The sequence below is a fragment of the Gavialis gangeticus genome, unplaced genomic scaffold, assembly GCF_001723915.1.
Source record: "Gavialis gangeticus isolate Ggan-Ray unplaced genomic scaffold, GavGan_comp1, whole genome shotgun sequence".
NCBI classification, from domain to species: Eukaryota; Metazoa; Chordata; order Crocodylia; family Gavialidae; genus Gavialis; species Gavialis gangeticus.
Window position 1 is genome coordinate 10,423,606 of NW_017729008.1, and position 14,211 is coordinate 10,437,816.

A 14,211-nucleotide genomic window follows, 5' to 3' on the forward strand; every position below is an offset into this window, starting at 1 on the left:
GAGGGCAGGGCCCGGGGGGCGCCCACCCCTCGGGGTGCCCGGGGCGAGCAGGGCGAGGCGGTGGGCGCGAGGCCGGCGGAGGGAGGGAGCCTGCGGGGCAGGAGGAGCGTGAACAACCCCCCGCAGTTCCAGCTGCCCAGCTACCAGGTGTCCATCCCCGAGAACGAGCCGGGCGGCACGCCGGTCATTGCCCTGCGGGCGCAGGACCCCGACGAGGGGGAGGCGGGCCGGCTGGCGTACTCCATGGAGGCGCTTTTTGATGAGCGCTCCAACGACTACTTCTCCATTGACCCGGAGACGGGCAGTGTGGCCACCACCCGCAGCCTGGACCGGGAAACCAAGGACACCCACGTGCTGAAAGTGACGGCGGCCGACCACGGGTCCCCCCGGCGCCGCTCGGCCACCACCTACTTGACCGTGACTGTGAGTGACACTAATGACCACGAGCCGGTGTTTGAGCAGCCTGAGTATCGGGAGAGCATCAGGGAGAACCTGGAGGTGGGTTATGAGGTGCTGACCATCCGTGCTACGGACGGCGATGCTCCAGCCAATGCCAACATGCTTTACCGCTTGCTTGAGCCAGGTGCTGGGGACAGTGTCTTTGAGATAGACCCGCGCTCTGGCGTAGTGAGGACCCGTGCCCTCATAGACCGTGAGGAGGTCTCCGAGTACCATCTGGTGGTGGAAGCTAATGACCAGGGCAAGGACCCGGGTCCTCGGAGTGCTACAGCGATGGTACACATCACCGTGGAGGATGAGAATGACAACTACCCACAGTTCAGTGAGAAGCGCTATTTGGTACAGGTGCCAGAGGATGCCCCAGTGAACACACAGATCCTGCAGGTGCAAGCAACAGATAGGGACCGGGGCAGCAATGCCCAAGTGCACTACAGCATTGTGAGTGGCAACCTCAAAGGCCAGTTCTACATCCACTCTTTCTCTGGCGCTATCGACCTGATCAACCCTCTGGATTATGAGACCATCCGTGAATACACGCTGAGGATCAAAGCCCAGGATGGGGGCAGACCTCCCTTAATCAACTCCAGTGGGATGGTGTCAGTGCAAGTGGTGGATGTGAATGATAATGCCCCCATCTTTGTCAGCACCCCCTTTCAAGCGACTGTGCTGGAGAATGTACCCTTGGGCTACTCTGTGCTACACATTCAGGCAGTGGATGCTGACTCTGGGGACAATGCCCGCCTGGAGTACAGACTTGTGGACTTGAACCCCACTCCTGGGGGAGTATCTGTAGGGGGGGCTGCTGGGTTCCCCTTCCAGATCAACAACAGCACTGGGTGGATCACAGTATCAGCTGAGCTGGACAGAGAGACTGTGGAGAACTATCACTTTGGGGTGGAGGCCAGGGACCATGGAGTTCCTGTCATGACTTCCTCAGCCAGTGTGGCTATCACAGTTCTGGATGTCAATGACAACAACCCTACCTTCACCGAGAAAGTCTATCACCTCAGGCTGAACGAGGATGCAGCAGTGGGCAGCAGTGTCCTGACACTGACTGCAGTGGACAGAGATGTCAACAGTGTGGTGACTTATCAGATCACAAGTGGCAATACCAGGAACCGTTTTGCAATCACCAGCCAGAGTGGGGGTGGGCTGATCACTTTGTCCTTGCCCCTGGATTACAAACAGGAGAGGCAGTATGTGCTGACTGTCACTGCTTCAGATGGTACACGCTTTGACACCGTCCAGGTCTTTATCAATGTCACGGATGCTAACACACACCGCCCAGTCTTCCAGAGCTCCCATTACACAGTGAGTGTCAGTGAGGACAAGCCTATTGGCACATCTATTGTGTCTATTAGTGCCACTGATGAAGACACGGGGGAAAATGCTAGGATAACATACATTTTGGAGGATAACATCCCCCAATTCCGCATTGACCCAGACGCAGGCACTATCACCACCCTGATGGAACTGGACTATGAGGACCAGGCCTCTTACACATTGGCAATTACAGCCCGAGACAACGGGATCCCTCAGAAATCTGATACCACCTACGTTGAGATTCTTATCTTGGATGCCAATGACAATGTGCCCCGCTTCCTTCGTGACCGGTACCAGGGCTCAGTCTTTGAGGATGTGCCACTCTCCACCAGTGTTTTGCAGCTGTCTGCCACTGACCGGGACTCAGGCCTCAATGGCCGCCTCCTTTATACCTTCCAGGGTGGTGATGATGGAGATGGAGACTTTTACATTGAGCCGACTTCTGGCGTGATACGCACCCAGCGCAAGCTGGATCGTGAGAATGTGGCTGTCTACAGCCTGCGAGCCTTTGCTGTGGACAGAGGCAGCCCACCCCTTAAAGCCTCTGTCGATGTTCAGGTTACTGTACTAGACATTAATGACAATCCACCTGTCTTTGAACAGGATGAATTTGACATCTTTGTGGAAGAAAACAGCCCTGTGGGGTCCATTGTGGCCCGGATCAGTGCAGCTGACCCAGATGAAGGAACCAATGCACAAATCATGTACCAGATTGTTGAGGGTAACATCCCTGAGGTCTTCCAGCTTGACCTCCTCAATGGAGACCTCACTGCCCTGATGGATCTGGATTATGAGAGCCGGACTGAGTATGTGATTGTGGTGCAAGCCACTTCAGCCCCCCTTGTCAGCCGAGCCACTGTGCACATTCGTCTCCTAGATCAGAATGATAACCCACCTGTGCTACAGGACTTCCAGATCCTCTTCAACAACTATGTGACCAACAAATCTAACAGCTTTCCCTCTGGGGTGATTGGCAAGATCCCAGCCCATGATCCTGATGTGTCTGACAGCCTCGTCTACACCTTTGTGCAGGGCAATGAGTTAAACCTGTTGATTCTGGACCCTGCCACTGGGGAACTTAAGCTCAGTCGAGATCTGGACAACAACAGACCCCTGGAAGCCCTCATGAAAGTGTCAGTCTCAGGTAAGCAGGCCTGGTGAAGGAGAATAATACATTAGAAATTGGTTTATTGGACCTACTATTGGTATAAGAAGAAATATGCAATATGTACCATAGCATACAACTTTTGATTTCATAGGCAGCACTTTAATTGTGAAGGGCTTGGAGAGAAATACAAAAAAATGTATAAAAGCTATGTACTGTTGACTAAAACAAAGAGTTGGTCAAAGTTATTTAGCAAATGTTGTTCACAAAAAAAAGGCATAAGGGGGATATAATTTCTTGAGCCTAGGTAGTTCTTTAGGTTAACACTTTAAGATCTGGATATACAGGGTTATCAAGGGACCTGATTTTCAAAGACAGGAAGAATGCACAAGTCTCATTGACTTATATTCAGTATTTAGACTAATCCTATGATCAGGTAAACCAGTGACACTGGAAAGTTTCCTTTCACAGAACTGGGCATGCTGTAAAGAAAAGTTGGTGTTTAGTGGGGGGGTTTTTTATCAGCAAGATATAGTCCATTTGCCTAGTGTCTGAGAGTGCTGGCTGATAAAATTCCAGATTTTAAGTTGGGGTCTCTGTTAGTGTGACATGGGCAAATTTCTGTTTAAGTTGGTGGAGTTATACCCATTTGAACCAGGAGAGAAATTTTGCCTTTTCCTCACACTGCTGGTAGCTATTTCTATGGAAAATGCTTATCTGAAACCAGCCAAGAATATCAATATAACATCATGAATGTTGGTAGGTGTAACTGAAGACAGAATTTTGTAGGAGTCTTCACCAAAAAACTTTCGCTTTGCCTTTTGTATTTTAGGCTTATAGAACTGAAAATATATATCTATATATCAGTATAAAATATTTGTGAATATCTGTTTTGATAACGGGTACACTGATTTTATCTGCTATATATATTTAAGTACAAAATTAAGTTGATGGTTTGTTGAGACATGTTTAAAAAAACTTGTAAGATGTTACCTTAGAAAACAACTCTGTTTTTTCCACTTATTTTCTTGTTGATCATGCAATTATTTTTTATCTCTATAATTATGGTGTCTAATCAGTAATTCAGTGACTAATCTCTTCCCCCAACTTCCACACTGGTGAATTCATCATAGGCCTAATCCAGAGCTTCCATGCTTCCAGTGTCCATAGCAAGTAACAGTCCTTCTGGATAATATTTGTGCTATTTTGTATGAAGCAGGAAGATGAAAATACTAGATGCCTGTAATGGTGTCTCTGGAGATGCTTTTTTTTTTCTTTTTTACTCATTTGTTCAAAAGATATTTAAATATGGCAGTCCTGGCAGCACTTACTACAAAAGAAATACTTCTGAGATATAGGAGACCTAACAGTAGTGGGCACTAATATTTGCAGGATTGGGCTCTTTATATTGCAGTTTAAATAAGCGATATTAATTTTAGTGACTAAAATTATTACTGCGTGCTATCTGTCAGGTGACTCACCAGAATATCTGCCTTGTAGCATTTTGCATGAAACGTAAGTTAGCTCTTAGTTGGTATTTCCACATCCTGTGAAAACTAACAGAAAAATGAGCATTTGGCCTGTAAAATTGAATAAGACATCTGGATTAGTATATAGATGATTTACATGGCAATCTTCAGCTGAGACTGACTGACAGAAAGCAGAAGTTCCTTATCTAAAAGCAGGAGATAAAGAAGTGGACACAGAAGAAGCCTGGAAATGTTATTTCAGTAGGCTAAGAGGGGAGAGCATACAGGATAGGAGTGGGTTACAACTAAGCATTCCCTTTGATAATGTCTTCATTCACCTCTGCAGATTTCAGTGGGTGAAATAGAGATACAGAAAAAAAGAATGAATGTTTGCTCCAATTACATTTCTGTTTTATGAGGTTGCAGGGTATAGGAATTTGACAATTAATACATGATTTTAACAGTGAATGATTATGTGAGACTTTTCTGTAGTATAGAACAAAGCTGGTTATCCCTATTGCAGCTGATATATTTGAAAGAATTTCCATCAGTTAACAATTCTTAAATGGTTTGGCAAGCAGTGAAGTCCATTTGATACCGTTTTAGAAAAGTCTTCTGTGTACGTGGGAAAAGATTGCTTCATATAAGAATTTAAGGGGCAGAAGCTTACAGAGCATGCAATTACATTTAGGAAACTCTCACCTCTCCACTTTCTCTGCTTATCTGATGCATTCTGTGACAAGTGAGATGTAGAGGTGAACTGGCTTGGACAGAAATACTCTACATGGCTATCTGTAGGTACTGTAAAAATAGCTGCAAATAGTCTGCTAAAATCACCAACTAGTAAACTGAAAAATATGTCTGTTGGGTAGTCATTAACCTAACTATCAGCCCAGATGGGCAGTCCTGATGCAAGCAAAACTCTTGTCAAAGTTGGTGGGAATTTGAACTGCATATGAACTCTGTTGGGACATAAAGATATGTCATTGCTGCTGTGAAAATCTTGTGTTCACCTACTCACAGGGGATATGTATGCAGTTTGTTGTTGTGGATTAAGTCTGTCAGAAATGATTGGTTTTAGCCAAACAGGAGGAGGCATACTATACAATTATATTAATTTGGCACTTTGACACATGGATAAAAGCATTCTTGTATTTGATCTTAGACTTCTTTGAATGAATATGTGTTTTATATTACAAACAAAAGACCAAAGTCACCTTAAAAAAATCTCTGGGGAAAAAACAGTAACGCGAACAATTGATTTAGTGAAATTTGATTTCTTTGGAAAGTGTAGTCATATTCATCTTTAATAGTGTGGCTATCTGCAGAAACTGTACAGGAGCTCTTGGCAAGAGTCCTGTAAGAAGGATTCTTCAGCCTGTGGATTTTCTTTTGCTGCTCTTGGAGAGAGATTCTGCATGGTCCGAGGTAGACACAGAGAGAGGAAGTGGATCAGAGGTGGGGTTGTGCAGTGGATGAGTTGTTCTACACTTCTGTGAAGAATTTGCTGGAAAGGCTTCTTTGTTGGTCTTCTGTGCTGTGGATCTTTTATTATCCAGGCAAGGGAACAGGGAGAGTTATGGATCACTGGATCCATGCAGTTTCAGCCTCACTTTGTTCTTCAGACTCATAGAGAGAAATCCTTTCTCAACACCCCTGAGATTGGTCAGCTGGAAAGTGTGCTGGAAAGTGTGCAAAGAGCACCTCTTGGACTTTTCCTTTCTCCTTTTGCCTTTGTTGTGGGGTTTTCCATGGGAAGGAGTAAACTGGATTTCCCTTCTCTGTATGTGGGATTGAGAGGGATAAATTTTTGAACAGCTGAAATCTTGGCTGTGTTGAAATTGATAGGAATTCTGCTATTGAATTCCAGGGGATCAGGATTTCATCCTGGACATCTTGTGTGGGTACTTGAGACTTTGATGGTAAATGAATCTGTAATTTCATCAAAATAAAAAAAAAGCAGTTATATTGTCTGGATTATATGACAGAAGCTGTTATTTCAGCAAGTATCATTTCTCTTTGCCTATGGCCATATGTAGTTACAGGGACACTGTTGACTTGAAATCTAGTATGCTTTTGACTAGTTATTTAGCTATAAAATGACTTAAAAGTAGTTCTAGATACAGTACCTGCCCTTGATTTTCCTTGCGCATCTTAGTGGTTTTTAATGACATTTTCTTGTTTTGAAAACAAACTCTCTCCCTTTTGTGCTATGGAGAAAAACTCTGAAACTGGCCCTGGCCACAGTTCTGAACAGAGGCCTTTTTTAAAGACTTGTGTAATTTTGTTAGGATTAGAAAACAGCAGAAAACACTAACATTGAGTAACAAGTAGCAAGTCTGTGAGTCTTCATCTGTGTGTTCTGATTAAAGTTTCTGCTTGTTGGTATTAGGCAGCTCTAGGTTCAAGAAATGGTATTTAACATTATTTCCCATGGTTCTGTCCTCCAGACAAAACAGGATTATCAATGAGGAAAAGTAGAGCGAATTACTAGTTAAACCAGTTAGGTGCCAGCAGTCATTGCTGCCAGTTGATACTTTTTCATTTTATGGTCAATTGGATTATATCAGATCTGTTTGGATAATCCCTTTCTTTAGAATTAATGCCAATTGTTATTTATTTGTTTGTTTGTTTGACGTTAAACATGACCAACTGTCATAGAAGCAAAGTGGAAACCACATCATCAGTTTGAGCAAACAAGACTAAGATGTCATAGAAAATGGGAAGTAAAATACCTGAAAATACTATTTGTAAATTAGAGGGACAATTATCTGACATCTTGTTTTACAAAAATTGTATTTCTAATCTTTTTTTAAGCCTGTTTGTCAATATTAGGATCCAGTCTTAAGAAGCCCAAGTGGCTTAGGCCCAGATTTTTTGAAGATATTTAGGTCATTATCTCCCATTGAAATCAGTGTTCCATAGTCAAGTGAAACATCCCATTGGCTTTATATGTCTAAATCCATTACCAAAAGTGACTTAGGCCAAAGTTGCATTGAAAATTTTACTTGAAGGGAATAGGTCTGTGAAAATTAGTTTCCTATTAGGTGTTTGGTATCATGGTATCTGCTAGACGGAGATAGACAGACTAGTAGTTGGCTGAGAAAACATAGGAAATAATTTATCTTTAAAGCCCTAAGCCCAAGATTTCTTTATATATAGCAGGGGTGCTCAACCTCTGGCCCACGGGGCAAATGTGGCCTACACAGCCTTGGAATCCAGCCCGCAGGGCTCTCCAATAGTGGGGAAATTTGGCAGTGGGGGAGCAGGGCCAGTTAATACTGCCACCTCTCCCCACTGCCAAAATCCTAAGCCCCTCATGGTGGATTGGAGCTGGACCTTGACTGTCTCCACTCACAGCCAGATCAGGGCCAGGCCATGCCCCCTTCTCTCTGCATGGCCAGGTTGGGGTGGGGCCATGTCCCCTCCTCCCCTGTAGGGCTGGGCTATGCCCACTTCTGTCCTGCCCCTCCAGGTTTGGGTCAGGCAACACACCTTTTCCCTTTTCTCCCATGGGGCGAGGCCACTGCCCATCCCCCTGTGCAGTTCTGTCCTGCCCCCCCCCTCCCCTCCCCCGGTACAGGGCCAGGCCATGCCCCCTTTCCTCCTGTCCAGCCAGGTTGGTGCTGGGCAGCACCACTTCCCCACATGGGGCTGGGTCGACATGACTGAAGGGCCAAGCCCATTTTCCCTAAGAGCTGGATTGGGTCTACCAGGCAGATCTGGCCCATGTGGGGACCAAGTACTGTCCATCTGACCCACTGGACAAAAAGGTTGAGCACTGCTGGTGTATAGGATTGTTGTGCCGGTGTGGAGCTGTACCATGGTTAACAGGTCTCTGCCAAGAGCAATGGTTCACCTGTGCAAAGTCAGTTGCAGTGGTTGTCCCTGAAATTCTGTTTTTCAGTTTAAAAAGTAAATACCAAAATCTATTGCATATGCTTCTTATTCTATACAGTTTGTTTGTTTTTGATATTGCACATCACTTTCACTTTAAATGTAAATAGGTCTTGATAGAACTATGATGAAGTCTAGGATAAAAGAAATTCATTGTGGTTTCCTTTACTATTATCTTTATATCAGATAAAAGCAATTAAATTGCATCTCAAGCTGTTATTACTGCTGGCATTTTATGGCAAAAGAAATCTCACAATTTGTTTTTAATGATGTGCTTTTGCTAACATGGAGTTTCTCAGTGGGATCTAGGTACCTAAATAGATGTGGAGATTTAGGCCTAAACCACCAAGTACATGAGCAAATAGTTTTCTTTTTATGTTCTTCTGACTCTTATATCTAACTTAAATGGGATTTGATGAAGTTATTATAATATCAACCAACTTAATTATAAGGCTTGTCTAGGTACAATCAATTTATTATTCTGACTCAATAATCATTTTAATTATTATAGCTAAAAAGCCATTATGCTGTTGACTTTCCATCTGCAGATTGGTCTCTTACTGTACAGGTACAGCAACAAATTCTGTGCTCTATTCTATATTGTTTGCATATTGTAAATATAAGGCTGCAGTTTTGTCATAGACATAAGGCAAGTAGCATAGGTGCTCTATTAGAAAGTTTTCAGATAAATAAAAAACAAAAGACAAGGAAATGCTTTGTGTAAGGTTGGGGAGAAACTGTGCAAGGGCGTTGCCATTTTTAGTGTGCAAAAATGCAGGATCTGGCCCCAAATACTGAGTTCCAATATTTCCTTGCCTTATGGAAGTGTAGACTGTGCCCATTTTTGAGATTTTTGTGGTTTTATGTGTTTGATTCTGCTCCTCTGAATCCACAAAGAGGTGTGCCAGAGAGTGAAGTGATTGGGGACTGGGTGCTACAGTGTTGCTTTGTAGAGGTCTTGTTTGCTTTGTTTCAGCTATGCAGAGCAACCAGTTTTTATGGCTGAGGGTTCAGCTTTTTTGCAAGAACTTACTTCCATCTCAATAATTCACAAGGTTACTGTTGCTTTAGGAAAAAGGCCTGGTTTCAGGTATCAGCAAGGAAGGTATTAACATATGAACTGCTCACTGTGGCCCCTGTAGCCACCAAGGAAATGAATTCTGTAAGTGTAGAATATCCACACTATGCTATCCCTATAGATTATACAATTACAAGATTACAGTTTACTTAAAAAGGATGATCTCTGATGCTTCTCACTCCTACCATGATACTTGGATGCAGATGCATGAATAAATCATGTTTATTATAAAACACATGAACTGCCTTCATGTGATTTTGTAGTGGGAATAGCCAGAAAACATAATTTAAAAGTCTAATGTTAGTTTGGTCTTGCATAGTTCTGCAAATACAATTCCATGCTAAAGTAAATCAAGAAAAAGCAATAATGGGAAGTCTAAAAAAAGACTAAGGAATATGTTGGTTTTTCCATCACATTTAGTCTGCATCTGTGTGTGGAAGAGAACTGTATGTTATAGTCCATAATCCCTCATGTTGTATGTTATAAGAGTGGAGATGAAAGCTCACTAAAAATTCTGTGTATAATTTAAAATGAGAAAAAGTGTTTGTTTACCTACCTCAATGGATTAATTAATTATCATTATCATCACCATTTATTTATTTAGTATGTGATCGCTTCCAAATGGTCTAATCAGAATTGGGACTTCACTGTGGTAGAAACTTCAAACATTAGAGGCAGATATGGATCCTGCCCCATAGCACTACCTGAGTATATGCATGTAAAGTGGGGGTTAGGTTATTTACATACTGCAAATTTGCAGGCCCAGGTACACACATGACTTATTTTTAAACAGCATACCCAGTCTCACTCACTCAGGAGTCAGAGTAAATGGCTTGAGTCAACCCCAAGTGTGTGCCCTGGAACTATGCTCAACTCGTCTCTCACTAAAGGCTGCTCCAAGTAATGGACTCTGCAGTTTTGTGGCCCAAGCCTGGGTGTACACGGAGCAGGGACAAAGCAGATAGGATTTAATTTTTTACTGCAAGCCCAATCTCGTTCTAGGGGATGTTTGGACATACCTATAGGGACACTAGAAACTCCAAAGCAGGAAGATTGGCAGTGGGCTATATAATCTGTTCTTCTCATCCTTCATCTGCCAGGGCACCCAGGCAGTAGTATTGGCATGGACAGAGTGGATCAATGGAAAATCCTAAATAGATTGCTCCGTAAGGCTTATATCACTGATCATTTTGACTTCTGTTGCCCAGTAGCTCCTACTAATACAATCTACTCTTACTAGCCAAATTTGTAAAAGTGCCCTCTAGTTTTGGTGCCTCAGTTTTGGGTGCTGAGATATAGACATTGTGGCATAATTGTCAGAAGTACTGAGTCTTGGCATTGCTCACTGTGCATGAGTACTCAGCCCCTTGGAAAATCAGACCCAAGGTATCTCAGGTTGGAGACCCAAAAATTGAAAGAGCTCAAATTGGGAGGCCATGTTGATCTAAGGTTGATCTAAGAATTAAGTTGTGTCCATTCAAGCCAGGAAGGTCAGAACTAAATGTTCCAATATTTTATTGTCTATATACCTGTGCAGGCTGGGTTATATATTTAAAAGTAATTACCCAAAGTGTCCCAAGCTTTATTCTCTAGGATCTAGAACTTGGGAAGCTTTTTCTTAGAGGGTTGAGGAGGGAGTTTTAAGAAAGATGGGCTCTCCTAGTGGCCCCATTTGCTACTCTCTCTCCTCCCTATCCACCTCGTAGTATGACAGGAGGTGGACATCCAGGTGGAGATGGAGTTCACTGCTGGTCAGCAGTAGCCTACTTCTGGGATCCATGCAGAATTAAGAAAGAGGACGATGGATGAGAGAATGAGTTACTGACCTACTGCCCTTGCCTGGAGCACCTCTGGAGGGTATTCTGGCAGAAGAAAGATATTTTTTTTTTGCAGTAGAACTGGTCCTTCCCTCCTCCTTTTTCCTACCCACCCAGATTCAGTGTTTTTGATCCACTTCTTTTCAGGAGGTGGAAAGGAACATGTGGCCCTTACCAAAGATTTTATATACTTCTTGTTTTACTATCTTTTAACTCAGTAGAGTAGATTTGCCAAGACTGGATAATAACATGCTTTAAAAAGTTATCATTTTATTTTGTGAACACAATAAAACAAAATAAACTATTTGCCACTCAAACTGTTTCTCTCTCTCTCACGTCTGTGGCAGAGTCCCTTTATTTTAGTACAACATTATTTTGGCAGTCATGTTTCCATGAAATATTTTGTTCTCTAGCAGTAAATGATTTCCTGTCTCCTGGAACAAAAATATACCACTCCTATGACATTCTGGAATTAAGTGGAAGGGCGCACACATGAAAACAACAGCACAGCAATTGCTTTTTATCAGTTGAAACAGATCACACAAAATGAGGGGAAGGTTAACATATCTATTTTCATCATAATCCTTTCTAAAGTGCTAGTTTGAAAAATAACCATCACTGAAGGTGTTTGTTTTTACCTGTCTCAGTATATACAATATACACTACATACATTTAACATTTTAGTTGCATATATTTTTAGAATTTCTATCTGAATATATCACTGATGGAAGTGTATTAAACACAGTATAATTTTATCTCTGACTATCATTCTACAAATTCAGCTTTGAATATGTAAAGATTACCTCATGTATATATGTACTTTAATTTAACTAGGTTAGTGATTCTCAGCCAAAGTGCTACAGCTTCCTGGCGTACCTTGATATTCTTTCAGAGGTGTTGCAGGGTGTCATGTAGTATTAGTCCTATTAGATTTGCAAATATAATTCATAAAATATATCCAGAGATTTCAAACAGAAATCCATAGTTGTGATCTTTTTTAGTTCTTTAAAACAAGCCCCTCCTCCCCCTCCCCCCACTCTATTATTTCTCTGTAGTCAAAAAAGGAATAAAAACTAAGACCTGGCATTTTTCCAGGGTACCATGAGTCTAAAAAGGTTGAGAACCACTGAACTAGGTGGTGTTCCTTGTGCACTTGCTCCTGTGTCCATTACAGTAAGACATCATCATTTCTAGTGATTTAAATGATGAAGGATCAGGTCCTTAGGGGACAGTGGTACATATTAATCAGAACACAAGTGACAGATATTGGTACAAAGATATTCAATTGACTTAGTGATTTTAGATTCAGCAGCTTTTCACTTTGGTTTTAAACAGTCAAATATACTTCTCTCCATGGAATTGTGTTGTTGTTTGGTTATTTTTTCATGTAAGTGTTGACAAGATGCTCAAAAAGGAAAGATGGGCAATAGGGAAACAAGAAGGGGAGTAGTAGAAATGAGAGTGGAGTGAAGTTTACTAGGGCTTCAGTGAATGATGAAGTCAGACAAAGGTGTAATTAGAGCTGGTCAAAAGTTTGTGTGGAAAACTTCCTCTCTACTGTTTTCAAAATTATTTGCAAACAAGCAGGGATTTCTCATAATTGTTTTTGAATTGGATTCACAGTGGTTCCATGGTTTTTTTAATTGTTTTGGCCAATGTATTGTTCATGAACTGCTCACCATGTATATTCACTATTTGTGATTTGTTGCTTAGGTCATGCTGTTATTTCTAACACTGGGTGACCTGTGTTTTGCAAGTAAAAGTTCTTTTTCAATTCATATATTTGTTTGGTGTTCAGGATTGACCCCAAAGGTTGAAAGTCCTGGGCATCTTTAGATAATTGCTGAATATATGACAAAGATCCAATTTATTAAGAAATGTAGTCAAGGAAAAACTTTTTGTTCCAAAATGAAGGTTCAGTTTGCTGTTTTAGTGTTAGAATGACAGAAAATCAGTGCTGTTGAACTGGAAGTAGTCACAGGGGTTGTGGATGATGAGAAAGTAGAATCTTATCCAATATTATCTCTAGAATCCCAAGCTGTATTTACAGAAGTAACTCACTGCCAATAAAATGTGAAATTTTACACTTATTTACTGAATGGTCTATTCTTCTAGGTCATAGTTAATCAATGTCTTAAAGTACCTTTCCTTGCAGATGCCTATCTTTGAAATATAAAGATTTTTTCAGATGTTTTTACCTTAAGTAATAAGTGGTACAAAGCAGGGTTAAAACACATGCCACTTAGTTTTAAAGACAATGACAATGGTTCATAGCTTCTATCTGAAAAATTTTGGTGTGCTTTTCACTGACAGATATCCCATACCTTGACACCTTAACCATCTGAGAGTGGGCAGAAATGGTGAGGGAATGGGGATGAAGTGGTAGAGGTTGGGGTAAAATTATTTGCTGAGCAGGAAATGAGCATCTGGGAGGTGGTAGGTAGTGTTAGGGATGCAGGGGAAAGCTCCTGCAGCACAAAATGTTCAAAAAGTACCATCCTCATAACATTTGGAAGAGTCGATAGCTCTAATTGCTCCTCCCCCTTCCTACCTCCCACAGATGGTCAGATAGGCCATGTCCACATGAGCATGTGCATGGGTTTTGTGGCAGCTCAGAGGCTTTGGGGCACCACAAAACGCAACCCATGCATGTGACTTGGTTCTCCATTCTGCACATTTGCAGCGTGGAGCCAAATTTAGATACGGGGAAATCCTTATATCAAAAAAAAGTGCAAGGAAAAATGTAGAGCAGCATGTGTGGCAGCAGCATGCACTGCCTGAAATCGGAGCCTGGCTCCACATACCCGGATCACTGCTTCTGGAGCTCTGGGAGGCTCCCAGGGCCTCAGGCAAGGCTACTGGGGTAAGCCCAGGTGCTGGCCCGAGTCTCCCCTGCCCTACCCAGAGCATTCTTCCCCATGCTGACCCCATGTGCAGGAGCGTGCGTTGGGGAAAAAGCAGCGGGATGAATTTGTGCCACTGCTGTTTTCCCCACAGCACCCACACACCTCTGCTTGTGGGGATGTGGCCATAGAGCTTGAAAAACCAAAAGACAGATAGCAA

General features: G+C 42.4%; 1 protein-coding gene across 1 annotated transcript in view; it reads left to right on the plus strand.

The window, feature by feature from the left end:
* Nucleotides 1–165: 165 nt before the first annotated feature.
* CELSR1 (cadherin EGF LAG seven-pass G-type receptor 1) overlaps nt 166–14,211 on the plus strand; it is a 321,619-nt gene continuing 307,573 nt past the window's right edge. Inside the window, exon 1 of the mRNA XM_019509377.1 lies at nt 166–2,926. Within this exon, the coding sequence (XP_019364922.1) occupies nt 244–2,926 (2,683 nt within the window). The 5' untranslated portion in view covers nt 166–243. The remainder of the gene's footprint in view (nt 2,927–14,211) is intronic.